Source organism: Macaca fascicularis, chromosome 3, assembly GCF_037993035.2.
Source record: "Macaca fascicularis isolate 582-1 chromosome 3, T2T-MFA8v1.1".
Taxonomy (NCBI): Eukaryota; Metazoa; Chordata; class Mammalia; order Primates; family Cercopithecidae; genus Macaca; species Macaca fascicularis.
In genome coordinates, this window is record NC_088377.1 from 159052635 (window position 1) to 159078653 (window position 26019).

General features: G+C 36.0%; 1 protein-coding gene across 2 annotated transcripts in view; it reads left to right on the top strand.

Annotated features, from left to right (window-relative positions):
• The window catches only part of CFTR (CF transmembrane conductance regulator), a 181689-nt gene that overhangs the window by 122800 nt on the left and 32870 nt on the right, over positions 1–26019 (top strand). For both annotated transcript variants that reach the window (XM_005550598.5, XM_065542499.2), the window contains 3 exons: positions 142–369; positions 3383–3483; positions 16228–16479. In XM_005550598.5, the coding sequence (XP_005550655.2) occupies positions 142–369; positions 3383–3483; positions 16228–16479 (581 nt within the window). The remainder of the gene's footprint in view (positions 1–141; positions 370–3382; positions 3484–16227; positions 16480–26019) is intronic.

The window sequence follows — 26019 nt, forward strand, 5'->3', positions numbered from 1 at the left end:
CACCAGTGTGAAAAAATCTTTTTAACCAATGACATTTGCGATATGATTACTCTAATTTAGTCTTTTTCAGGTACATGGTGTTATGAAATTGCATTCTGTGTTTATGTTATTTGCAATGTTTTCTATGGAAATATTTCACAGGCAGGAGTCCAATTTTCACTCATCTTGTTACAAGCTTAAAAGGACTATGGACACTTCGTGCCTTCGGACGGCAGCCTTACTTTGAAACTCTGTTCCACAAAGCTCTGAATTTACATACTGCCAACTGGTTCTTGTACCTATCAACACTGCGCTGGTTCCAAATGAGAATAGAAATGATTTTTGTCATCTTCTTCATTGCTGTTACCTTCATTTCCATTTTAACAACAGGTACTATGAACTGATTAATTTTAGCTAAGCATTTAGTAAAAACTTTGTCAATGAATAAAATGCTGCATTCTTATAGGTTATCAATTTTTGGTATCTTTAGAGTTTTTTTGGAGTTTAATAATTAACAAATTTGTTGGTTTATCATTGAACAAATGATTTCTTTGAATTTCCATTGTTTTATTGTTGAACAAATAATTTACTTGAAGTTGGATATATATGGTATTATCCCTGTTTTCACAGTTTTAAAAACCAAGGCACGCAGATTGTCAGATAGCAATTCTGTGATTGAAGGGGAAAAAATGTCACCTCTTCATACTCATATTGATGAAGAGTCCTAGCTTCAAAATTAATAGATCCCTAAAGAAGGGAAATGAAGCATCTGCATTCACACACACACACACACACACACACACACACACAGTTCCCCTTGTCGGTAAGTTTTGTTTCTTAAATCTCTACTAGGTAAAATTTGTTATCTAATTGCAAATTTTGCACAAAGTAAAACTGTCACAGAAAAGAAAGGAAGACTCATGTTTTTCAAAAGAAAAAAAAAAGTGCCATGTGTTTTAAACACAAATGTTCTGGATTGATTTTAGGTCTTTAGTGAAAAACAAAGTATTTCATAATAAGTAAAATAAAAATGTATGTAGGTAAATTTGTTTTCTCTAATTTAAGAATTTGAATTTCTGAGTATTTATGATAAGTATTGAAGTAAGTTGTTATATATGACAGTGAATATTGGCAGAGTAAATGCCAAATCAATGCCAAATCTGGGAGATCATTTGATTGTAGGAACAGAATTCTGCTCAAACCAGAAGCAGGCATTTGTTGGAGTTACAGGAAGGCCTCAAGGAACAACGAGAAGGTGGTGCCATTTGACTCTTAAAGAAGCTGAAACAGGCACAAGAGAGTCAGCTGCAACTCTTCTTCTTCTTGAGTCTATATCTGTCCTGGGTCCATGCCTTTCTGTGACTGCTTCATTCCTTTCTCTCTCTGAAGACTGGTTTTCCTGGTGTACCAGTGCTATGCCACACTGACTTTATGTAGTGTCACTGTTCTGGCCTCCTGAATTAACTGGCTTTCCTGGTGTACCAGAACTATGCCACATTGACTTTATGTAGTGTCTCCATTCTGGCCTCCTGAATCAACTGGTTTTCCTCGTGTATCAGGGCTATGCCACATTGACTTTATGTAGTGTCTCCATTCTGGCCTCCTGAATTAACTGGCTTTCCTGGTGAACCAGGGCTATGCAACATTGACTTTACGTAGTGTCTCCATTCTGGCCTCCTGAATTAACTGGCTTTCCTGGTGAACCAGGGCTATGCAACATTGACTTTATGTAGTGTCTCCATTCTGGCCTCCTGAATTAACAGGAGAGCTCCTCTGTACAATTGCAAAGTCCTGGAGAGAACAGAAAACAGGTTCCTTTTGGCTCAGGGGTCCACCTGCAGTCTACTCCACTGCTATGAGGATAGTGGGTTCGCCACCTTTGTTGTTCTCACAGCTAGGGCAGTGGGAAATGACTCTATGAAGGAATATACATGGGCAGGCAAATGTACTAATCCTCATCAGTACTGCAATTTTAGGCAACTTTAAAAAATTCTTTTAAGTTATTTGAAAATGGGATCAAAGAAGGCTGAATTACATAAATGAAGATTTGTTAACAATTAATTCAAACCAATATAACACATGCTATACCATGGTTGAGTGTGATTGAGTCTTGATTTATTAGGGGCAATAATCAAAACATTTAACAATCATTATAGTACAGAACTTACCCATCAAATCAGATGGTCAGCTAGAGTGGATGTTGGTCACCCAGCTATTATTATCCCTGGCTCGACTGGTCTTCAGCCGTGTTAACTTGCAAACGTTAATTAGCTCTCTAAGCCCCTCATTTTCCTCAAGTGTAAATAGACACAATAATATTACCTATTCCATAGGTGTGGGTGAATAGTAAATGGGATTATTTGTCCAAAACACTTAGTATAGTGCCTGGTCCATGGTAAATACTAAATAAATGTTATCTGACTTATTATTATTAAAATTTTATCTTCTCATCTTAACCTTCAGAACAAACAATATATTGGGGTCTAGATAAATCTAACCTATATGAAAATAATTTAGTATTACCTACAGATATATGCTCTGTATATTATGCCTTCTGTTAGAGGAATTGCAGAAACGAAAATTTCAATTAATAATAAGAGAAATTATTTCTCCCAACTGTAGAACCTTTTGACAATTTTATCATGCATTACAGGTGTAAGATCTCTTGATTGGGACTTGATAGTTTAACTTTATAATAATTTAAGAACATTCCTCTTAGAGATTTTTTATGGCCATAATACTGAATACTTACGAGTTTTAATTAGCGGTCCTTTTTAGCCCTTAAAAAAAATTTATTGTAATTAAACACTTAAGTATCATTCTTCCCAGGTGCACTAATCTTTTTTTTTCTTTTTTTATTTTTTTTACATAGAGGGTATTATTTTCTCTTTCCAAATGGCAGACCTGTTAGTTTTCTGACTGTCGGGTGAAGTTCTAAGTCCATTTACTTCCCAACAGTATGCAATTAACAAATGTCCTCCTTGCAAAGGCGCAGAGCACATCTAAACATCTAAGCATGCAGATGCTGTTTGGACACACTATTCCCCTGCTTTTGGTTTCTTTGTATAGGAGCTCATCTGGATACAGGATATTTTCCCATTGCCCATTCTAATATTTGTTCTCTTATTACTTAGAGAATAATAGTAGAAGAGACAAATATGGTACCTACCCAATACCAACAGCACCTCCAACATCAGTAACATTTTTTAAAAAGGGCAACACTTTCCTAATATTCTATCACTCTTTGATTTAAAATCCTGGTTGAATACTTACTATATGCAGAACATTATTCTATTAGTAAATGCTGTGATGAACTGAGACTTAAAAATTGTTAAAATCAACATAAAATTGAAATGTAAATTTAATAACATGAGTTTCATTTATGTCTTTTGTGCATCTATAGGAGAAGGAGAAGGAACAGTTGGTATTATCCTGACTTTAGCCATGAATATCATGAGTACATTGCAGTGGGCTGTAAACTCCAGCATAGATGTGGATAGCTTGGTAAGTCATTATCATCTTTTTAACTTTAATGAAAAAAATTCAGACAAGTAAAAAAGTATGAGTAATAGCATGAGGAAGAACTATATACCCTATATTGAGCTTAAGAAATAAAACATTACAGATAAATTGAGGGTCACTGTGTATCTTTCATTAAATCCTTATCTCTTCTTTCCTCCTCATGGATAGCGACTATAAAGATCTAATACTGCAGTGAGCATTCTTTCATCTGTTTCCTTGTTCAGGATTTTCTAGGACCAATACCTGGGAGTTGTACTACTGGGTCATAGAATTCACCCATGCTTAACTGAGTGGTGCCAAATTGTCCTCAGGTCTGTTGTACTGACATATATCCCCATCAAGAGAGTGCAAGAGTTCTCATAGCTACATATCTTCAACAACACTTGGTGTCTGATAGATGTGAAGTGATTGCTAAAAATGTAGGGCATCTGGATACATAATTATTGGCTTTTGCTGTTCTCTTACATTAATTTCTTATTCATGTTGATTACTCATTTGTCACCTAGATTGTTTTTTCTTCCTTAATTAATTTGTAGGAATTTATGAGTTATGGATTGTCAGTTCTATACATTTCAACCATAATCCCTCAGTCAGTGGCTTGGCTTATAGAGTCTTTTGATGAAAAGAAGATTTTAAGTTTAATAAAGTTCAATTTATTGTCTTTTCCTTTATGTTTTATGCTTTTGATATCTTTATTAAGAATTCCTTCCTTATCTTGAGCTCTCAAATTTAGCAGCATAACATTTTTATACTATTATTTAAATGTTTTTCACATCATTTAGTAATAGTGCCTTTCTTATTCCTAAAGTGCTTATCTTTGCCTTCTCTCTTTCTGCTTGATAAATATTGCCACACATTTGTATACTGTATTAGTGTGTACAAAGACCACATTTTAGTTGTGTTATTTCTCTCATTTTGGTTTTCTAGAGTGCAGAGCCATTAATATTATAGTAATGTTTGTGTGTTAATACCATATCAGGGGCACAAATCCCATTGCAGCAGGACTGAGAAATTAAAGGAAATGATGCACATTTACCCATTTTTATTAAAAAAACCAAATGCATAATTTTCAATCAGACTATGTGGTTGGTCTGGATAGCTTCATCATTGAATTTTTAAAGTATTTTTATGCTACTGTATTTAAAATTATTCATTCAGCACTGCTTTTGTAGATGGCTTAGAAACCCAAGTTAAGAATGACTGTGCAACACTATTATTATACTCTTTTTAAAATTATGCTTTTTGCTTAAGTGTCTTTCCTTGTTCTCTGAGACAGTGTTCGTGTTCCCAAACCACACACAGTTATTCAGCTATAAAATTTGTATGATCAACTCCTGTCAGAACAAAGAGCATTATAAAAAATATCTCCAGGGAAAAGAAAACCCTTTTAATGCTCTCTTCTGGTCCATGTGTCTTCTTCTTTTCTTTAAGCATTTTCATAACACATTGAGCTGTAATTTAATCGGAACATGATTTATACTAAAGTTGGTTTCTTTACCTCTAACTTTTTTTTTTTAGTTTGATCAGCTCTTTTTAGCTTCTGTAGTTCTGTCTTTAATTCCATTCCAGCATGCTTTTGGAGTTGGGTCTCATAAATGTATAGAAATATTTCTGTTGGAAAACAGCAGGAGAATATTAAATGAATATTTTGCTTACATCTATTTAATTCTTTGCCCAACCTTCTACAACTTTGACTTTATATTTAAGCTCCTCATGCACTTACATGTTTCTTTACCTAAAAACATCTTTTTACCATGGATGTATACAATTCCTTTCTCTTTGCTGTATTAATTTTCTTGGTTTACATAGTAGCCTCTACACATTGATGTCAAAACCTCTGTTTGGTGCATTTCTACTCTGCATGTTCAATCTCCATGAGAGTTTCTGTAAGGCATTTTCATTCCTCTGGTTTTTCACATGTGCATCCTGGCTTTGTGACCTGTGCTTTGATATTGTGCCTTTCATCTTGTGGCACTGAAGGATCTTTGCAAGGACCTATTATGTTATAATACAGTCTATGAAAAGTATCAGTATTTGCACTTGATCACATTTTAAAAATCACATTCTTTTGTTTGAATATCAAAGCTAATATGTGAGTTATTTCCCTGCCAAATAGCACAAGTAGGCTTTCCTGGATGTTTATGGGCATTAATCTGGTTATTGATTCCCATCATACTGCTGTTACCCATGCCATTGCTAAACTTATACAGTAACTTTTTTGTTTTCACCTTGGCATATGTTGAGAGTAGGAAATAGATATGACTGTGCCTTCAAATTTTACGTTTGTATGATGTTAATCCCAAAGGTCCTTGTGACTTCTGAAGTAAAAACTCAGTGTTGTCATTTTACTTACTGAGTTGTTAACTGAATTTAGCGTTGAGTTTACAATGGAGTAAACAAGGTGTTTAGTTTGATGTATACTTCTACTTTTTCAGAAAAAAATGTTTATACTTGGAAAGAATAGTTTATTTACCCAACTGGCCTAGTTTAGACAACAACACAAAGTCAAATGTCAACATAACTCTGAAGTTATAAAAATGACAGTGTGGCTTTTTTTTTTTTTTTTTTAACCTTCCACCTGGTGCTTAGGCCCAAGTGCCTAGCTTTCTGTAGCGCTCAACTAATAAAGGTAATGCTTTGATAACATTTAACCTCGAGTTGCATTGTGTCTGTGATCACATATCTCAAATATTGGTACACAAAACTGTACAACAACCTTTTTTATTAGATTTTCCTACTAAATTCCTTATTATATTCCCTAAGATAGCTTTTTCCCACCTTCTTCTCCCGTCTCAAGTGCTCCAATAATTCCAACTCCTGCACTTTCAGCCAGTGACTTTATTATATCTTTTTAAAAAAACTTAAAAAAAATTTTTGATGCAACCAGAAAGAATTTTCTCGTTTCTCTCCACTGGTTGCACCAGCCTACTGCACCTCTCCTCATGCACCACCTTCTGCTGGTGTTCTTGCTCCTATATTCAGGAGCAAGTAATATGCAATACCTCCCTCTTCGTGGGACCTTTCTCATTAGCATAAAAATACTTTCCCTTGATCTCCAGCTACTATCCCGTTTCTTTGACCTATATATAGCAAAATATCTGAGAAAGGACAACTTTCCATCTTTTCCTCAACCTACTTCCATTTTTTTCTCAATCCACTTTCATTTCATTGTTTTCCTCAACCCATTCTTTCCACAACCTACTTCATTTTATTTCCATCAGCACCATAACTCAGGATCAACATCTTGTCAGAGCCAATTTCCTTGTCTCCCTTAACAGCTCCAGCAGTATTTATGCCATGGACAAGTTCTTCTTGTGATACTTTCTCTCTTGCTTCCATGACACTTCTCTCGCTTCATTTTCCTTCTACCTCTCTGGCTCCTCCTTGGTCCCTTTTCCTGGCCCCTTCTCTCAGCCCTGTTTTACTGACACTCTCTAGCTGTTATTTTCTAAACCCATGCTTCAGAAACCATCTCTTGATGAATCTTGGAAGGCCGAGGCAGGTGGATCACTTGAGGTCAAGAGTTTGAGACCAGCCTGGCCAACATGGTGAAACCCCATTTCTCCTAAAAATAACAAAAATTACCTGGCCATGGTGGCATGCACCCAGCTACTAGAGAGGCTGAGGCACGAGAATTGCTTGAACCTGGGAGATGGAGGTGGCAGTGAGCCGAGATCGCGCCACTGCACTCTGGCCTGGGCGATAGAGGAGACTCCATCACACAGACACACACAAAGAAAATAAACCATCTCTTGATGAATCATAAATTCGTATCTCTAGTTTAGACCTCTATCCTGCTCTCTAAATGTGTATCCAGCTCTCATCTTGACACCACCATATGTTCATAAAACACAATTACAGAATGTCTTTCAGTAGGCTTGACATTTTAAGGCATGAGTTTCTGTTCAGTATCTCCTTAAAATATACCCAGGGTCTCAGGAGACTATTAAAACAAGACAAAGCTTCTATTCTACTTACTAATGTGTCTGGCCTTATTTGGCAGGTTGGATAAAAAGTCATCTGAACATTGTCACTTTATGAATAATATAGTTTAATAGTTTGTGAATCACCCCTGTAATTTAATAAATAGTAAAATTATCAGAATCTAATTTAATAATTCCTGTTGGAACACCCCATGTTAGGGGATTTCCAGTTATTTCAATTGATATCTCAATGTTTTAAAAAGTGTTTATTTCTATTAATAATTCACTCTTTATTTTAACATAAATTGTGGCTTCTATCTCTATTCACTTCAATTGTATTTCTCATACCATTCTATAGACGGGGTGAAAAGAAAAGTGTTGATTTTTTAAAACTCCATACCTCAAATACTATATGAATTTATAGTTGTTATTGCTAAAGCAATTATCTTATATTTTTTCCTCCAAAAGAAAGTTGTGTGCTGGTCTATTTTCTTCGGACTCATAAGATGCCTTCAATTTTTAGTAACATAAGTCTTCTCTTTCTCCTATTCTTAGCTACTTAAGCGTTATGTAACTTAAATAAGCACTTAAGATTTCTATCTGTATGAACGAATAAAGATTAAACAAATAAGATCTAGAAAGGGTGACAAGGTGATGCTTCAAACTGAACCATACCAAGCCATCTAGCGACTGATAAATTACTCACACTCATAGTCACATTGTTGGAAAGCAGCCATTGACAATTCAGTTTGTTTCAAGACTGTCTACCACATAATGGGCACAACTAAAAGATTACTTTTTGTCTTTTACTGTTTGTTTTATTGATCAAGTGACTGATTGTACAATGACCAACAAGAAGTCTGATGTGTAAAGAAAAGGGGAACCTGGCTTTTCTGCCTTACTCCTGTTGCCTAATTCTGAGCATGTGGATATTATTCTGTTTCTTTAATTCTCCCAGAGAAGCAGCAGATAAATCATCCCTGTTTCCATTAGCTGTCTACCCTGTTCAACTTTGTGTTTCTGATAACATAAGAAGAAGAAAGCCACCAGGGTAAGCAGGGAAGGCAATGAATCTGCAAGGCTTGTGGATAGATTTCTGTTAGTGAGGCTCTAGAAAATTCTTCCAAGATTGATGCAATCTGAGAAGAGTTTTCTGTCGATAGAAACTCCCGCGGTTTCTCCTTTGTCCTTTTATTGTCTGTGTTTGTTTTGGGTTCCAGTAAAGATCAAGCGACTGATTGTACAATGACCAACAAGAAACCTGATGTGTGGAGAAAAGGGGTACCTGGCTTTTCTGCATTACTCCAGATGCCTAATTTTCTTGTACTGAAAGTAGTTTTTGCTGTAAGAATCTGAGGGGAGGAGTCATTTCTTCAATTTTTTTTGGTCTCCTTTTAATGGTTTCTTGATCACGTCTATCTTTATTTTTCTATTTCCACAAGTCTTTGTGGTATATTTTCCTCTCATGACCTCTGTCTCAAGACTTCCTTCCATCCATCTCTTCTCATTGCATCCTGTAGAGTATCTGTGGTAAGAGCCCTGCATTCCATTCTGGCCTTGCCACGTGTGGCCTTGGGCAAGTCCTAGATTCCTTGAGGGCCTTATTTTTCTCATTTGTAAAATGAAACCCTTTGGTGAGAAGTTTTCTAAGGTTCCTTCCAGCTTTGAGAATCTCTCTCTTCTAGATCTTTTCAAATCTTGATTAGCGTGTAGGCAGGTATTATTCCACATCCTGACAGGAATCACATTTCTGCTACTATCCCTGAATGCTAGAGTCCATTGATTAAGTTATTCACTGCTGCAATTATCAGAGCTGACCAAAGAACTCTGAGCCAGTGTGTAACGAGAACTAACAAATGAAATGCCATTATTATGTTCTAGAGTCTTGAATTAGTAGAAGAGGTTTAACAAGAACCCTAAGAGATTGCTGGAATGTTAAAAACAAACAAACAAAAAAGGTTGAAAGGTTTAGAAAATTCACTGGGCTTTGTGCCTATCATTTTACTTCCTGGGTTTAGATAACCTCATTTTTGCAATGAAGGAATGAATTAGATCACAAGTTCTCATCCTAGTAGCACATGCAGAATTTTTATAAAAACACAGAGTAGCCAGGTGTGGTGGCTCATGCCTGTAATTCCAGCACTTTGGGAGGCTGGGGCAGGTGGATCACTTGAGAACAGGAGTTGAAGACCAGGCTGGCCAACATGGCAAAACCCTGTCTCTACTAAAAATACAAAAATTAGCCAGACACATGCCTTCCAGCTACTGGGGAGGCTGAGGCAGAAGAATCCATTGAACCTGGGAGATGGAGATTGCAGTGAGCCAAGATAGCTCCACTGCACTCCAGCCTGGCGACAGAGTGAGACTCTGTCTCAAACAAAACAAAACAAAACAAAACAAAAACACAGACTATTCAGGGTCCACTAAAACCTGTGAAGTCAGTTCTCTTGGTAGGGGGCAGGGTGACTGAGTATGATGTTTGTCATTTTAAAAGTGCTCCGGGTGATTCTAGTGTGTATCAAGCAAGACTTGTGAACCACTAAACTACATGCTAAGACCCATTTTAGCTCTGATTTTCTGTGAGTCATAGCAGAGGACTCAGGAAACTTTTTCAATAAAGACTACGATAGTAAATATTTTCAGTTTTGTGGGCTGTGTTGTCTTTATGACAACTCAACTCAGTGTTTGTAGGGCAAAGCAGCTGTACATAATATGTAAACTAATGGGAGTAGCTACATGTGTCCTGTGGGTCATAGTTTTGCTGACCCCTGGTCTATGTCATAGAATTTCCTTTTGAATTGATGGACCACCAGCAAATGACTTTTGTCCTATATCAATCAATGATACATACATAAATCTCTACAAGACATGTAAAGGATGAGGCTTAATGACAGAGTAATTTGGGGAAGACACAATATTGCAAAATTCCAATGTTTGGAGAAAAATCGTATTAAAATAGTGAAAACTGTGAGAAGGCATTTTGATTTGTTGTTTTGGATTCCTCTTTTTGCAAATTCTTTCGAAATATTTTCAGTGGAAGTCACATAAATCCAATTGCATTCACCAAGCTAGATTGTAATTAAGCTCCAGAGTAAGTAATAGATGTGATGAGTGATGTCTGAGCTTTTACATGGAAGAGTAAGTTTGAGTCTTCGTTTGCCCATTTACACACTTAGTACCATGTTTACCAAAGTTCTTAGTTATTGAAAATGGGCACCAGCATATTTTGAAACCTTGGTGTTAACTTGGGATATGCCTTTTGTCATGTTGCAAATAGGTTTTGTTTCTGTTTTATGAAGATCACCATCTCTGTCACTTCTAATAGAAAAAGTGACACTGACTTCTCAGGTGATTTGACACAGGTTAAAATACGTAAACCATTTCTGTAGAGAGCAAGCTGTAATAATACACTAAAGGGCTAGGTTTATAGTATAATATAAGTAACTCATTTATGCTGTTAATAATTTATAGCAACATGGCACTTGACTGACTTTTTATGTGCTCTAGTCGTGTAAGTAATAGATGTTGAAACATAGACCAGAGTTTCAAGAACATGTTTTGGGCAGAGTCTGTTTTCTTGCTATTATTTCTTAGGTTTATGTTCATGGCCTAAAGATTATGCTAATGGATCTAACTTGGCCTTGGATGTCAGGTCTGTGTTAGCGAGTATTGAAAAGCATAGTTTTTGCCTACTGAGAAGGATTTATGATTTAAAACCCCTAAATCTCCCCTTTTATATACTTCATACTTACAAAATTTTTCCTGTGAAATGTGTGACTTTTTTACATTGTGCCTGTTTTCTAGATGACTCTCTTCATATTTATTTCTTGCAATCCTTCAGTAACTATCAGTCATGAAGTCTCTTTATAGTGTTGCCAGCCAGATCTCAGGTGTGTGAAGTGTATTTTCTATTATGGCTTTTGGGGTATGATGGCACATAGTTTGGGTGTTAATGCCTAATCTTGATGTGCTGGCTTCTGGACAACCAAAAGGATGAAAGGAAATAGAACAAATATTTTTGTGAGGGAGAGGAGTCTGGTTTCTTGACTTATTCTAGAAAAAGCCTGTAAGCCTCCTCTTCCCTCTTTGTCATACAAAGTGAAAAGGAAAATCAAGAATTATTTTCTTCTTGGCTTAAATGCATCCTTTACAAAGTAAGGCTGAGATTAGGCTGTGAAGCTATCTTTTTGTCAAGACTGTCATAATCCCAAAACACTTTGTTCTTCTAATGCTTAGGTTAGTTTGAACTTTGACCATTTTTATAAAGATAGTGAGGTCCAGTTTTAAGGACTGACCCCTTCTCAGGGGGCTCAGAAGAGGTTTTGGAGAATAATAAAATTAAATAATGAAACCAAGAATTTAAACCAGATGATGATCCTTAAGAAAAATTCTCATCAAATTTGGGCTAAACTCTAATGTACAGAGGTCTGCACAAATTATGTCACGTTTTCTTCTCCACAAATGAAGAATGGGGTTCATTGTGTCATTGGTTGGGTCTCATTTTGGCTTCATCTTCTATTTCTCAAAGTCTAAGGAAAGTGCTCCTACCGAAGCAGGTGTTGGCTATCATGAGACTTTGCTGCTGGCAGGCCAGCTCGCTGCTCTAGACAGAGATATCCCTCGATCCTCCTTGGACAACTCTTTTCTGTGCACAGGAAACAGCAGGCTGGGGTTAAGGAGTTTGCCAATCCAGTCATTCTGATAATTGTGGAATGTGAATTTCTATCCAGCACAATCTAGGTAGGTAGCTACACAATGGCACAGTTTTTATGTATCAGGTGAAAATGTTTAGTAGGCACTCTAAATGAGAGAAAAGGTTAAGTGAGGTTAAAAGCTCAAAGAAAACAAACAGATGAGACTAAGAATAGTTTGATAGGTTGTAACTTCCGTCTAATCCAAATAGCAATGAATATTTTGAGGCTGAGGAGCTGAGGGGTAAAATTGCAGCCTGGACTACTTGCTAATGTAGACTTGTAGCACTGTCATTCTTACTGCACAGACACTGCTTTCTGCATAGGAGGTAGAATAATGAATTCATTCATTATTAACAAAGATTTATTAAGTGACTGCATGGTACTAACCACTAGATGGGAAGGGATGTTTTGAACTGTCCATTGTTTGAATATAACAAGGAACACTTTGAACGAGGTTACTGTAGTAGGCAGAATTGGTTTAACCTGAAGCCTATGAGACATAAGCCGCAGGTCCTCTCACGTGCAGGAACTCCTTTGAAGGCCCTGTACTTAATTTTGTATGCATAATTTGGATTTGGATTCTTTTTTTTTTTTTTTTTTAAAGAATTCCCGAAATTACTTAAGCTTCAGGCTCCACGAAACCTGGATCCATCCCTGGTAGCAGCTGTGAATCTTTGACTATGAAATTAAGTGTACAAGAAATAGGACTTTACTTTTTCTGTGATTGAGTTTATTTTCTATTTGAGCATGCATTCCACTGAGTGAAAGAAAATAATATCATTGAATTCAGAGATTTTGCTGGGTTCTAAGTAGAGTGTACAGACTGCCATGATATTAGGGATTAAAGAGTGTGTTGCCCTACATCATCTTCTGTCTGTGCTATCTCTGAGGCAGTGATGTTCCTGTGCGACCTAGAGGGGCATGGTCCAGGTAGATGGAGTCTTTGTCCTTCTTGTTCTCACTGTGCACTCTCCCTTGCTGCCTGTGAGGGGTCAAAACATTCAAATCTGAAGCTAGATCAAATCATCTGTGCGTAGACATTCCAAGCAACCAAGTTCACTCTACTGCTGCCACGTCATGCAAGGCACAGGAAGCTTCACTATGGCATGAGTATTTCCTGGGCTTTGCCTTGGAAGTCAGGCACAGGCCTCCTTTGTTCTAAAATTCCCCACATCTACTTGAGGATAAAGCCAGGATTTGGTTGCAAGGCAGAACTTTTCTTAGAGGACCTGGTATCTAAACCCTTTTGTTATCCCCACTTATGGAGTGAGGAGAGTGACTACTTCTAATCCATCATAATTTTGTCTATGGTTACTGTTTTTGCATGAACACGATGTTTTGAGTCCTTAGGCTTTGGCTTTTGGCGCTTAAAGGCCAATATTCACATGGCTCACAATTTTCAAATGATCAATATCTGACTTGAGTTTCAAAAGCCAGTTTTTGAAACTTAAATGACCAGAATTGATTTGTTCTGCTCTGGTTCTGATGTGGCCTCTCCTTCCGGAGATACTGGAGGTAGAATAGTCAAGCTGGAAAGCCTGCGACTACAAGGAATTGGTTAGTAATTCATAATGTTATCTGTCCACATCTATTCAGTAATGGCATCTCAGTGGCTGCACAACTGACCATGGTGAAAGTGTTTGCACAAGCCACTTTTTCTTCCTGTCAGAAAGTGTTCTCACCCACTGAATTGAATGACTGTCTGATCATATGCTGTGAATGAGTGCCCCGTCTTAAGATTAAATCACGTGTTCTTGGCTAGGCATATTTGTCCATGCTTTGGGGAGCTATAATAGTCTGTCTTAGAGTCACATTAAGCAGCTAGACTGTAAGAAAGACAATGAGTTGGAAAGTTACATTTTCTAAATTTGATTGATACATTCCATTTGTCACATTTCACATTAGAAGTTGTGGACTCACCCTCTATGGTGAGCTTCACTAATGCAGAATGTAATTTGCAATGCTCAAACACAAGTACTAAACAGAAAACATTTTATGTTACATTCCAGTGCAGCCAAAATAGTGGTTTTGAAAGTCCTTATTTTCTAATAATACTATGTGTAATTTTGAGTCATTTAATAGCAACAGTTAAATGTTTTATTGATTGGAAGTATTGAAATGTGAAGGATTCTTGTTATATAGTGTCTTTCCTATTTTGCTTAATAAAAAATAAGTTTAGAATTGTGTATAGAATTAACGTGCAAAAACATCAAGTCTCAACTTTATACAGTTAATCTATATTCGTGTATACCCTTCAATTATTTCAAGAGAGGGATACTATTGTTATGCAGGATAAATACAATGAGATATTTTAAATGCATTGTAACTGTATCTCTGGCAGTTTCATCTCAATAGTAGTTGTAATTTTAATTTATCTCCCAGACCTTATTATAAACTAGTAGCTCTCTATGACAATTAATGACACTGTAAGAGTGTATTTTAATTCAAAGTTAATCAAGAATGACTGAGTTAAGACTTAGCTACCCCTAAAAGTAACTCATAAATCAGAATTTAAAATATTACATGTGGAACAATCATGACTATATGCCTTTTACTTCCTCAACTATTATTTAGGGTGTGGGCTTTGGGTCCTTTTCACTTCCATTAATAGTGGGCTTGACTTCAGAGGATTATTTTCTTGAATCTTGAATAATTGATGAACAGCAATTGAAGATATTTTCAAGATGAAGGAAACTGAAGCCCAGAATCACTAGAATGAAAAAAGAACTTCCCAAACAGTGCAGGCTTGATCAATGGCATGTGAAAACAGGCAATACAGTTAAGTTGCTAAGATGAAATTTTAATGTTCAATTAAGGATCTGTGTCTAAACTCCTCTGCTTTATCCACTAATCATTCCATATTAAAGATGAAGAGTTTTTCCCATTTCAGCTTTTGATAATGAAAAATAGAAATAATAGAAGCAAATGCACTTTTGCACACATTTTTTTCCAAAAACAATAATTTTTAATGTCTAAACATTTGGTATAAATAAGATGATATGTTAATATTGTAAAGGAAAGCTCGTTAAACTTTTGACTGAATAAAGCCAGCATCAATAATTACTAGTAAGACTAAAAATAAGAGTAAAATTGTGTCTAGTCAGCTACTAATACCCTGGAAGGATTGAGTCACAGGATCAAAGATGATATCTTTTAAAAACAGAAGTTGAGTGAATTCAAAGTCTTCAAATTCTTTTTTTTATTCATTTATATTTATTTACTCACTAGTATATTCATTCCTTTATTCATTTATTGTTCAAATATTTATTGGGTACTTATTGTATGCCATGTTGTTTTAAAAATCATATTCCAAATTCCAGTAAGTCGTAATTATTCAAAGAAGTATGTTTTTTTTTAAAAAAAGGAACACCTTTAAAAATTATTGAGTCATTTTATTTCTGAATGCATTAAAGATAAACTTTATTAAATGTTACATGAATAGATTTATAAAGCAGATAAATATTTAACTTCAAATATAACCCTTATATGCAATTACATTTTCCTTAGCACTAAAAATGAGTATTTAAGTAATTTAGATTAAAAGTGTAATTATTTAACTGCAGATATTTACCAATTACTTAAATTGTTTGAAGATTATAGCGAAGTTGTTTAAAATTGTCTAATCATCAAGAGTTCACTTAACCACCTGGTTGACACATAAAATTATAGTTAGTTACTAAGGTAGTTCGAGAGAAAGAGAAGAATCTTCAGTAGTGATTTTAAGGTGTGGTACATTTTATTAGAATATACCGGTTATACAGCATTGTGCAGTGCTGCTCATAGTAGAAATAAATTTTCTCTTTGACGTCATCTATTCCCTTGAGAATAGTTTGGCTATTTATGTGTGGCTTACATAACTGAGAATTAGGTGATCACAAAAATAAACAGGCCTATACAGAGCCCATTTATATAAGTCCTGGTTGTTTCTCTTCGGTTAAGCTTTTAATTATGTCCAATTATTTCCTGTTAGTTCATTGAAAAGCCCAACAAATAACCAAGTGACAAGTAGCAAGTGTCGCATTTTACAAGTTATTTTTTAGCAAACATCAAACTAATTATGAAATTGTCTGCCATTCTTAAAAACAAAAATGTTGTTATTTTTATTTCAGATGCGATCTGTGAGCCGAGTCTTTAAGTTCATTGACATGCCAACAGAAGAAGGTAAACCTACCAGGTCAACCAAACCATACAAGAATGGCCAACTCTCGAAAGTTATGGTTATTGAGAATTCACACGTGAAGAAAGATGACATCTGGCCCTCGGGGGGCCAAATGACCGTCAAAGATCTCACAGCAAAATACACAGAAGGTGGAAATCCCATATTAGAGAACATTTCCTTCTCAATAAGTCCTGGCCAGAGGGTGAGATTTGAACACTGCTTGCTTTGTTAGACTTCTGTTCAGTAAGTGAATCCCAGTAGCCTGAAGCAATGTGTTAATAGAATCTATTTGTAACATTATTACTGTAGAGTAGAATCAACGTTGAACATACATGTTTTATTATATGGAATCATTATTTTTAATATGAAATTTAATTTGCAGAGTCCTGAATCTATATAATGGGTTTATTTTAAATGTGATTGTACTTGCAGAATATCTAATTAATTGCTAGGTTAATAACTAAAGAAGCCATTAAATAAATCAAAAGTATAACATGTTTTAGATTTTCCATCTTGAAAATACCTTCCAATAATATCTTATTACTGACTCCATGTATTGTCTTAAATTTTATCTAAGTTCTATTCTGCCAAACAAGTGATACTTTTTTTCTAGCTTTTTTGAGTTTGTTTTGTTTTTCTTTGAAGTTTTAATTGAGATATAGATTATTTTTCCTTGTTATTTACTATATTTATTAAGCATGAGTAATTGGCATTATTTTGAAATCCTTCTCATGGATCCTAGCACTGTGCTGAACACATAGAAGGAACTTAATATATACTAATTTCTGGAATTGATTCTTGGAGACAGGGATGATCATTATCCATATACTTCAGGCTCCATAAACATAGTTCTTAATTGTCTTCAAATCCCTAATTCTGGACTGCTTTATAAATCCAGACAAGAGTATTATATATTTTGATTGATTTTCTCTTTTTACTTAGATAAAATAAAAGGGAGCTGAAAACTGAATTGAAAACTGAATTTTAAAACTTTATCTCTCTGTGGTTAATTGCAAACACAGATGCAAAAATATAGAGAGAGATACAGTTAGTAAAGATGTTAGGCCACCGTTACTAACACTGCCATAGAAACAGTTTTGCTCATGAGTTTCAGAATATATGAGTTTCATTTTGCCCATGGATTTTAGAACTTTTAGAATACCATAGGTAACTGAAAGTGTCTTTTCCTGGGGCACCAAGATGAATGCCAAAAGTGATATCATTATTATAAACAATAGCAAGAATCGGTTGGTATAAACCTGGTAGAAAGCCTAATAAATTGACTTTCTCTCCTCCTGACATCCTGCCACCCCTTTGCTTTGCTAATGCTCATTTGTCCACTAAATTAAATTCAAGCAGGCCCTAGTAAAGTAATAGAATTTGTGGAGTCCTCATTAATATAGGAAGTTTCCCTGATGTGAGATTAGTAATTAGAGATGTAGCAAAATGAGAAAGAAGTAATATGCTCAGGTATTTCATTTTCTTTGAACCTGTATATACAAAATAGGCCATGTGTGTTCAGTAACTATTCACTGCAAGGCACTGTCTGGGTACTTTGGGGGAATTGAAAATCACTCGCATAAGGCTATGGATTGTGCCATTTGTCAAAAGACAAAATGACAACAAATTTAGTTTAAAGATCTCAGTCAGCTTTATTTTCTACTCTAGATTTGGGCAATCCTTCATTTCACAAATTGGAATAAGTGTTCCACTAAGTTGAGCAAAGGAGCTTGACTTTATAGACCCAAAAAAAGGGCCAAAGGAAGCAGAAACAAAGAACAAAAAGAGAATTGGTCATTTCAAAGTTACTTTTCTTGAAAGGTGGGGATAAGGAAACAGAATAATAGGAAAGTCACTGATTGGTTAACATTGCATTAATAATTAAAACAGAGGGAACTTTAAGATTGAAGTTTGAAACTGACCTGTTTGGGAAATCAGGCTGTCTTCTTTCTTGATTTCTTGGAAGGCCAGATAACGACTCAGTTTTGCTTTGGTGAACATGGGTGATTCCATTTTTACTTTTAGTCTTGTCTGTTGAGGCCTCGTGAGAGAGCTTAATCTAAAACAATGACTTCCTGTAATTTTTGTTTGACACATCCAAAGAGGGACTCTAATATTTATTGAGAGCTTATCATTTCCTAAGCACTGTTTAAACACTTTTATTTGCTGTTACATTTGATCTCATTATAACCCTAAAGGCAGATATGATTGCTTTTATTTTCCACAATGGAGGAAACTGCGGTTCAATTAAGTGAGTAAGGAAGCAGGGATCTTAAACCCAAATCTGTCTGAGTTCAAAGTGCTTTTTCACCAGATACCATTGCTCCTCTTTAAAGAAGGTGGAAGAACAGAAAACATGGGGCAGGGGAAGAAAGTTTCTGTCCCAGGAGATGATAATCTAAAAGGGGAAACATAAGATCCACTGAAACCTGAGGCAGATTTATTGTGACAATAACAAAGCTTAAGTTTCACAGACCTTCACTTGCCTGAGCCAACTTCGAAGGCCCTGTATCTAATTTTGTATTTATAATTCTATAATCCTTATTATTGAAAAGAGCCCTCCCTCCAAATTTACAAGCCTTGGGCCCCCAAAATCCTTGAAATGCCCTTGAATAAGAGATATCCAAGTAAATGCTATGGGAATTCAGAGGAGGAAGCAGTTAGTATCAGTTGGCGGAGAGTTAGGCTATTAAGGGAAGGTTTTATACAGGAAGTGGCATTTAGAATGAAGCTTTGAGAATTGAGCTGTGTTTTTGAACAAGTAAAGGTGGTGTTGCAGAATTTTGCTCCTTAGTTCAACTAAAAACCCGGGTTCTTGTCACATGATCAGGAAAATATAGGCACACAGATACATTGAAGCATGAGTAGAGTAGGATTTTATTAGGCGAAAAGGAAAAAAAGAAAAAAAAACTCAGCAAATTGAGATGGAGTCTTGCTCACAGATTGAATCCCAAGCCACCACGCAGGAACTGAAGAGATCAGCCTCTCCCCTGCATAAGGTGCAAATTTCCCATAGCTCCACCCACTTCCCCTCGGTGTGCTTGTGAGACTCCAGTCCACACGCCCAGACGAGCCCTGGGCAGGTTCCCTCATCTGCGCAAAAGCATCTGATGTAAACACTTATGGGGTCGGTTAGAGATTCTCTGGGACCCTTTTTAAAATCTGCCTAGGCATGTGGCTGTCTCAGTGGGTGGGAAAGGGTGCTCCAGGCAAAGGGCATAACATGAGGCAAGGGGCATGCACAGAAAACAGTGACTGGTTCAATCAGGTTGGGGGATGCCAAAGAAAGCAATGGGAGACAAGATTGGAGCAAGATAGATAAGAAACTATGGATTTTTTTTTTTAATCTATATAAATATAGAGACAGGATCTCACTATGTTGCCCAGGCTGGTCTCAAACTCCTGGCCTCAAGTAATCCTGCCGCCTCATCCTACCAAAGTGCTAGGATTACAGGCATGAGGTACTGTGCCCAACCTCCAATTTTGGATTTTGAGAGCTAAAGCAATACAGTTGAAAACTCAGATGATCCAGGTAGATTTTGCTATTAGGTGCTGTTTGGTTCCTGGTATAGAGCTAAAACCCTTGCAATTTCCTAAGTGATAAGAGCTACAGGAGCATCTTTTGTTATATGTTTCCCGCCCCCCTAGTTCCTGAAATAGCTCTAGAGCAATAAAAGTGAATAACATTCTTTGTTATTCATAACAAGCCCCTATCAACCATACCCCAGTTTCTATTTATGAGGTGGCTTTTGGGAAGTCCCTAAAGACAGGAGTGGGGAAGTGCTGGTTGCCAGGGGGGTGGGTTGAAACTTTCAGCTTCACCCCTTGACCTCCAGGGAGGGATGAGTGGCTGAAAATTGTGTACAATCAACAATGGCCAGTGATTTAATCAGCCATGCCTATGTAATGAAGTCACCTGATAAGCCTTAACTGGAAGTTTTTTTTGGAGAGCCTCCAGGCGGGTGAAGACATTGAGGTGCTCAGAAGGTAGTATTCCAGAGAGAGCACAGAAGCTCTGCTCCCCTTACCACGTACCTTTTGCTATGCGTCTCTCCCATCTGGCCGTTCTTGAGTGGTATCCATTTATAATAAACTGATAACCTAGTAAGTAAACTGTTTCCCTGAGTTCTGTGAGCCATTCTAGCAAATTAGCAAACCTAAAGAGTTCATGGATATGTGCAATTTACAGATGCTCAGTCAGAAGCACAGGTGACAATCTGGGCTTGCCATTGGCATTTGAAGTGTGTTGGGAGGCAGTCTTAAGGGAATGAGCCCTTATCCTGTGGGGTCTATGCTAATAACCGATGGTTATCAGCATTGCTTGGTGTCGAAAACCCACATTGTTGGTGTCAGAAGTATTGTGAGTAGGATAGGGAAAACAGTTTGTTTTCTTTTTTTAGTGGTCTTTGGTCATCTTCAAGAGCAGGGTTTCTCAAAGGGTGGTCCTTGGACCAGCATCATCTGTACCACGTAAGAACTAATGAGAAATGTTCATTCTTGGGCCCCAACAAAGAATTTAAAATTCTGAGGGTGTGAACAGGGGTCTGAGTTTCAGCACAACTTCCAGACCGTGCTGATGCATTCTTGCCCAAGCATGAAAGCTCTTGTTTAAGAAGGCCGTTAGGGCCGGGTGTGGTGGCTCATGCTTGTAATCGAGCACTTAGAGAGGACATAGTGGGAGGATCACTTGAGCCTAGGAGTTTTAGACAAGCCTGGGCAACATGGCAAAATGCTGTCTCCACAAAAATTACAAAAATTAGGTGGGCGTGGTGGTGTGTGCCTGTAGGCCCAGCTACTTGGGAGACTGAGGCAGGAGGATCACTTGAGCCCAGGAAATTAAGGCTGCAGTGAGTTGTGATGGCACCACTACAGCCTGGATGACAGAGTGAGACACTGTCTCAAAACAAAAAACAAAAGGAAGATAAATGAAAAATAAAGCCATTAGGTATAAAGGAGTGTTGGTAAAAGACTAGTTGCAAAAGGTTAGGGAATGGGTGGTTACTGAAATAAGAAGCTATGTAGAACACCAGTGTTGGTGGTAGGAAGTAGAAAGCAAGAGCACTGGTCTGTGGGGAATGGTCATAGCAAATGCAATATGGAGGCATTTGCCTCTGCACTGAGGAGAAAACTATCTTCTCCAAGATAGGAGGAAAGGAGATAAGTGGAGTTAAAGAGAACCTTTGAGCACAGAGTTGGGAAACTGAAGGTATTTGTGTTGTGCTGCCTCAATCTTTTAATTGAACTATGAAACTTGAGTAGTTTCAGTTATCTGACTTTATTTTTCTCTTTTGATACTGTATTGGCTATTCTGGGTCTTTTGTCTCTCTTTATGTACTTAAGAATCAGTTTGCCAATGTATGCAAAATAACTGGCTGGGATTTTGATTGTGATTGGCTTGAATCTATAGATGGATTTGGGAAGGACTGACATCTTGACAATGTTGAAGCTTCCTATCCATCATCATGAAATATTTCTCCATTTATTTGATTCTTTGATTTCTTTTATCAGAATTTAGTTTTCCTCATATAGTCTTTTTTACATATTTTGTTATATTTTGTTCAAGTATTTCATTTTTAAGGAATGCCACTGTAAATGGTATTGTGATTTTAATTTCAAATTCCAATTTTTCATTGCTGTTATATAGGAAAATGATTGATTTTTTTTTGCATATTAGCCTTATATCTTTCAACTTTGTTATAATCAATTATTGATAGTTTCAAGGATTTTTTTGTCAACTGTTTTAAATTCTCTACATAGATGATCATCATCTGAACTTAGTTTTATTTCTTCCTTCCCAATCTGTGTATCTTTTATCTCCTTTTCTTATTTCATTAGCTAGGACTTCCAATATGATGTTAAAGTAGTGGTGAGAGGGGATATCTTGGTCTTGTTCTTGATCTTAGTGGGAAAGCTTCAAGTTTCTTATTAAGTACGATTTCAGCTGTAGGGTTTTCATAGAAGTTTTCTTTCTAAAGTTGAAGAAGTTTCCTTCTATTTTTAATTCGCTGATTTTTTACAAAATAATCAGGAATGGGTGTTAAATTTTGTGAAATGCTTTTCTACATCTATTGATTTGAGCACTTTATTTTTCTTTAGCCTGTTGATGAGAAGTACATTAATTGATTTTTGAATGCTGAATCAACCTTGTATACCTGGGATTAATCCCATTTGGTTGTGGTATATAATCATTTGTATACATGTTGAATTCAATTTGCTAATACTTTTTGAGAATTTTTGCATTGGTGTTCATGAAAAAATATTGGTGTGTAGTTTTTTTATGACATCTTTATCTGCTTATGGTCTTAAGGTAATACTGACCTCAAAGAATGAGTTAGGAAGTATTTCTTCTGCTTTTACATTTGAGAAGAGATTGAAGATAATTGGTAAAATTTCTATTTTAAATATTTTTGTGGAATTCACCAGTGAACCCATCTGGACCTGGTGCTTTCTGTTTTGGAAGGTCATTAATTATTTTAAAATAGATATAGGACTATTCAGATTACCTGCTTTTTCTCATGTGAGTTTTAGCAGATTGTCTTTCAAGGAATTAGTCTGTTTCATTTATGTTATCAAATTTGTTGACATAGAGTTATTCATAGTATTCTTTTATTATCCTTTTAATGTTCAAGGGATCTGTTTTGATGTCCCCTTTTTCATTTTATTGATATTAGCAATTTGTGTCACATCTTTTATTTTTTTTATTGTTAGCCAAGCTAGAGATATCTCTATTTTTGATGTTTTTGATGAACCAACTTTTTGTTTTATTGATTTTCTCTGTTGATTTCATGATTTCAATTTAATGTTTTTTTATTATGCTTATATTTGATTTAATTTGATCTTTTGCTAGTTACCCAAGGTGGAAGCTTATATTATTGATTTAAGATCCCTTTGCATTCTTATACATTCAATGATGTAAATTTTCCTCTAAGCACTGCTTTGTCTGCATCTCACAAATATTCATGAGTTGTATTTTCATGTTCATTTAGTTTGAAGTATTTTTAAATTTCTCTTGATATTTCTCTTTTGACTCATGTGTTACTTAGAAGTGTGTTGTTTAATCACCATTTTAAAAAATTCTCTAGCTATGTTTCTGTTATTGATTTCTAGTTTAATTCCATTGTGGTCTGAGAATACATATTGTATAATTTTAATTTTTATAAAATTTGTTAAGGTGTGATTTATGGCCTAGAATGTGATCTATCTTGGTGAATGTTCCATGTAAGCTTTGGAAGACTGTGTATTCTACTATTTTTGAATGAGGTAGTCTATACACATCCATTGTGTCCAGTTGATTGATGGTGCTTTTGAATTCAACTATGTCCTTACTGATTTTCCACCTGCTGGATCTGTCCATTCTTTGTAGAGGGACACTGAAGTCTCCAACTCTAGTAGTGAATATTCTATTTCTTGTTACAGTTTTACCAACTTTTGCTTCGTGTCTTTTGATACTTGTTGCTAGAAACATACACATGAAAAATTGGTATGACTTTTGGAGAGTGACCCATTTATCTTCGTATAATGCCCCTCATTATTTCCTTGCTCTGATGTCTGTTCTCGCTGAAAGAAATACAGTCTCCCCACGTCTCTTTTGGTTGGTGTTAAAATTACTTAACTTTCTTCGTCCCCTTACTTTTAGTTTGTATGTTGTTTTAAATTTAAAGTGGGTTTCTTGTAGACAACAAATAGTTCAGACTTGTTTTTTGATCCACTCTGACAATCTTTGTCTTTTAATTGGAATACTTGGACTATAGATATTTTAAGTGATTATTGATATAGTTAGATAAACATCTACCATATTTATTACTGTTTTCTGTCTGTTACACTATTTGTTCTTTGTTCATATTTTTATTGTCTACTCTTTTTCTTTCCATTGTGGTTTTAACTGAGCATTTTATATGTTTCCACTTTCTTTTTTTTTTATTATACTTTAAGTTCTAGGGTACATGTGCACAACGTGCAGGTTTGTTACATATGTATACTTGTGCCATGTTGGTGTGCTGCACCCATCAACTCATCAGCACCCATCAACTCATCATTTACATCAGGTATAACTCCCAATGCAATCCCTCCCCCCTCCCCCCTCCCCATAATAGGCCCTGGTATGTGATGTTCCCCTTCCCAAGTCCAAGAGATCTCATTGTTCAGTTCCCACCTATGAGTGAGAACATGCGGTGTTTGGTTTTCTGTTCTTGCGATAGTTTGCGGAGAATGATGGTTTCCAGCTGCATCCATGTCCCTATAAAGGACACAAACTCATCCTTTTTTATGGCTGCATAGTATTCCATAGTGTATATGTGCCACATTTTCTTAATCCAGTCTGTCACTGATGGACATTTGGGTTGATTCCAAGTCTTTGCTATTGTGAATAGTGCCGCAATGAACATACGTGTGCATGTGTCTTTATAGCAGCATGATTTATAATCCTTTGGGTATATACCCAGTAATGAGATGGCTGGGTCATATCATGAAAATGGCCATAGTGCCCAAGGTAATTTATAGATTCAATGCCATCCCCGTTAAGCTACCAATGAGTTTCTTCACAGAATTGGAAAAAACTGCTTTAAAGTTCATATGGAACCAAAAAAAGAGCCTGCATTGCCAAGACAATCCTAAGTCAAAAGAACAAAGCTGGAGGCATCATGCTACCTGACTTCAAACTATACTACAAGGCTACAGTAACCAAAACAGCATGGTACTGGTACCAAAACAGAGATATAGACCAATGGAACAGAACAGAGTCCTCAGAAATAATACCACACATCTACAGCCATCTGATCTTTGACAAACCTGAGAAAAACAAGAAATGGGGAAAAGATTCCGTATTTAATAAATGGTGCTGGGAAAACTGGCTAGCCATAAGTAGAAAGCTGAAACTGGATCCTTTCCTTACTCCTTATACAAAAATTAATTCAAGATGGATTAGAGACTTAAACGTTAGACCTAATACCATAAAAACCCTAGAAGAAAACCTAGGTAATACCATTCAGGACATAGGCATGGGAAAGGACTTCATGTCCACTTTCTTAGCATAGTAAATCTTCTTTAAAAAAACTTTTAGTGGTTGCCCCTAGAGTTTGCAATATACATTGACAGCTAATCTAAGTCCATTTTCAAATAATACTAAATAATTTCATGTGTAGTGCAAGTACCTTTTAATAATAAAACACTCCCAGTTCCACCTTCCAGTCTCTTGTATTGTAGCTATCATTTAGTTCACTTACATATATGTATATACCTAGGTATACACATTATCATATTTATGATTGAATATATTGATGAAATTTTTTGATAAAAACTGTTATCTGTTAAATCAATTAAGAGTGAGAAAAATAGAAGTTCTAATTTTATTATAAAATGAAATACCTTCATTTATTCATTCTCTAATATACTTTCTTTATGTAGATCCAAGTTTCTGACCTGTATAATTTTCCTTTTCTCTCTTCAAATTCTTTTAACATTTCTTACCAGCCAGACCTACTGACAACAATTTTCCTCAATTTTTGTTTGTCTGATAGAGACTTTATTTCTTCTTGACTTTTGAAGAATAATTCCATAGGGCACAGAACTCTCAATTGGTGATTCTTTTCCCTCTCAAACTCTTAAACAGTTCATTCCACTGTCTTCTTGATTGCATTGTTTCTGAGAAGTTAGGTATAATTCTTATCTTTGCTTTTCTATAGGCAAGATGTTTTTTCCTCTGGCATCTATCAAGTTTTTTTTTAATGAATGTGTGAATGTGATA